Here is a 3350-nt window from a genome sequence, read left to right as displayed (position 1 = left end):
AACGTGATTCATAACTATAAATTTGCAATTTTGCAACAAGTGGTTAAAAATATGAAAAATGATAATATTCAAGGCTATGTAAATTTGATCTTAAACCTACGTGTCTCTGAACTAGTAGAGACATTAGTCAAGTAATGTGAGATTCTTGATTCAACTTGTAAATTCTCCGTAATTTCAAGGTTTAGAATCTCCATTTAAACCAATGTATTATATATTTTACATACATATGTATGTATGGGTCTAGGGTGGAAATGGGGCTTTTCATATATTTTACATACATAATTTCAAGGTTTAGAATCTCCATATATTTTACATATATATATATATATATGTATATATGTATATGTATTAAGTATATGTACGTATAAAGTTATGGGGCTCTACAATTGACTGCTAGTCCAGTTCAATCTAATTAATATATGATATAAACTCCTACAATTTTGGGTACGAGTTGATGAATTTCATGATTACACTACAATTATATAAGTTTACACCAAATATGGTAATAATTATATCAACTGGACAGAATTGGGTAGAATTCAATTGGAAAAACCCGAATCCAGGTTGGTTTCCACAAACAGGCTCCTAGTGACATTCTAATTACCTTTCAGCGCCTTTAAATACTGAGCCCTTGAACCTATCTCACTTCACTGCTATCCTTCGATTAAAGATGACAATGCTTTTTCTCTTATTGCTCCTTTTTTCAATCCTCGTATCCATAGGTAAAAAGCACAAGCAACTCAGAAATATCCGTCAACCACCAGGTCCTCCAGGGCTCCCATTCATTGGGAACTTGCACCAATTCGACAGTGAAAAGGCTCATGAATTCCTAAGCCAACTCTCCAAGAAATATGGCCCCCTCATGTCATTACAGCTTGGTTCAGTACCAGTACTAGTTATTTCTTCAGCAAGAATGGCAAAACAGGCCCTGACAACCCATGATCTTGTGTTCTCCGGCCGGCCAGCTTCTGTTGGGCGGCAAAAGCTGTCATACAATCGAAGGGATATTGCATTCTCACCTTACAGTGACTACTGGAGGGAAATGAGGAAGATTTGTGTCCTCCAACTCTTTAGCCTTAAAAGAGTACAATCTTTTCGTCCCATTCGTGAAGATGAAATTTCGAGCATGATTCAAAAGATACTAAATCTCTCATCTTCATCACAACTAGTTGATTTAAGGACCATAATAATGTCCTTGACGAGCACTATAATATGTAGAGTTGCCTTTGGAAAGAGGTACGATGAGGAAGGGCATGAGAGAAAGCGATTCGATAAACTTTTACAAGAATCTCAGGCCATGATTGGGGGTTTCTTCATCTCAGATTATTTTCCTTCATTCAGTTGGGTAGATAAATTTTCTGGGATTGTTGAGCGTCTTGAGAAGAATTTCAATGAGCTGGATTTATTCTACCAAGAGTTGATACAGGAGCATCTCAATCCAAACAGACCACAAAGCATGAAGGATGATTTGCTCGATCTCTTAATTCAGCTAAAAGAAGAACAATCATCAATTATAGGCCTATCTTGGGATCACATAAAGGCAATTCTCATGGTAGTATATCCCTATTTGCAAGATAATCAATTGTTGAATTTCCTCTTCTTTCTTTCTTTTTTCATCTTCTTTAACAAGCATATTGGTACATGGTTTTCTGAACATAAATCAAGTAAACTGAAAGTTTTTTTTTTTGGGTTAAAATAGTTGATATGGTCCTTAATAATAATCGTTTACCCTTTTATCACAGGATATATTTATTGCTGGGACGGATACAGCTGCAGCAGCAATTATTTGGGCAATGACAGCCCTGATGAAGAGCCCTTCTGCACTAAAGCAAGTACAAGCAGAAGTGAGAAAATTGGTTGGAGAAAAAGGAAGAGTAGATGAAGAAGATATTCAGGAGCTTCCTTATCTAAAAGCAGTGATAAAAGAAACTCTAAGATTATACCCTCCAGCTCCACTTCTAGGGCCAAGAGAAACTACACAAGAATGCACAATCGAAGGCTATGAAATTAAGTACAAAACATTAGTTTACATTAATGCATGGGCTATTGGAAGAGATCCTGAATGTTGGAAAAGTCCAGATGATTTTATCCCAGAACGATTTTTGAATAGTAATATTGATTTTCGTGGACAAGATTTTGAAATGATCCCATTTGGAGCTGGACGTAGGGGCTGCCCTGGATTTTCTCTAGGACTCGCAACAGTGGAAGTTGCACTGGCAAATCTTCTGTATCATTTTGATTGGAAATTGCCTTTTGGGATGAAAGCAGAAGACGTAGATACTGAAGTTATGCCAGGACTAACCATGCACCCGAAAAATGCTCTTTCCCTCTTTGCCAAGAAATATGGGTAAAAATAAATAGTGATATGGAAAAAATAAATAAATAGTGATATGCCAGTATCAGTTTGAAGTATGTTATCAGTGATTGTGTATTTGTATTTCTTTCCTAATATTTCGAAATGATATCAAATATTTTTAAATGTCTACATTTAATCTAATGCAACCTTGTTTGCATCTTTCGAGAAATAATGTGTTGCATCCTGAAGTTGAAGAAGCCCGAGAAGGAAAAGTCATCAAATTGCGCAAAAAAAGTAAAGAAAAGAAAAAGTCTTCCAACAGTAATGGCTTTGGAGTTTTATTCAGAAAATTTGTTTTCATTTTGTAATGTTGGCAGGAGGTTTTGGCTATATTTTTATTAATAAATTCGGGCTGCCATCCCTCGCCATATACCAGGTTTTGTCAATTTTTTTTGGGAGCACGCCCGGGCGGGGGGAGGGGGAGGAGAGACTTTTTATCTTGAATGTAATAAGACATTGGTAATATTTCGAGCTCAAATAGTGGATTAATTCCCACCAAGGAATGACAAATTTTTGTCAATCGGGTGTTTGCTATTGTTGAATTTAATTAGCATTTTCCAACTAAAAGCGCCTAAAAGTTTTTTTTTAGATCAATGATTTGAAAATAACAAAAGACAAAGTGCTTATATTTAAAAGCTTATTTAAGATTTTCTCAAGGTGCAAAACATTACTTTCGTCATCTATAAAGTATTTCGTATGATTTATAAATGTTTTGTAAACTCCTTAATGATTTGTGCCGAAATTATGACACTGAAACTATTAAAGGATTTATCAACCCTTTAAGAAGGGTTAATTTTTCATTAACGAACCACATTTGTCAAGTTTTCAAATTTTAAAGGATTAAATTAATTTGTCATGACAATTAAGGGACCATAATAAAAGGGTGATTTTCAACTGAATTTATCTATTTTCTTGCCAAAATCAAATTTTTAATCCTATGTTTTGAAATGAGTTAATGGAGTTGCAAAAATGTTAAAATAGGGAAGGTTAGTGA

General features: G+C 34.8%; 1 protein-coding gene across 1 annotated transcript; it reads left to right on the top strand.

The window, feature by feature from the left end:
• Positions 1–664: 664 nt before the first annotated feature.
• LOC113774620 (cytochrome P450 83B1-like) lies at positions 665–2485 on the top strand. Its single transcript, XM_027319190.1, has 2 exons — positions 665–1552; positions 1743–2485. Exons 1-2 carry the CDS (start codon positions 671–673, stop codon positions 2349–2351), a joined length of 1491 nt encoding a protein of 496 aa, XP_027174991.1. The 5' UTR covers positions 665–670; the 3' UTR covers positions 2352–2485.
• Positions 2486–3350: the final 865 nt, after the last annotated feature.

The sequence above is a fragment of the Coffea eugenioides genome, chromosome 6 (genome assembly GCF_003713205.1).
Source record: "Coffea eugenioides isolate CCC68of chromosome 6, Ceug_1.0, whole genome shotgun sequence".
NCBI lineage: Eukaryota > Viridiplantae > Streptophyta > Magnoliopsida > Gentianales > Rubiaceae > Coffea > Coffea eugenioides.
Note: the sequence above shows the minus strand (reverse complement) of the source record. Positions and strands in the feature narration are given on the sequence as shown.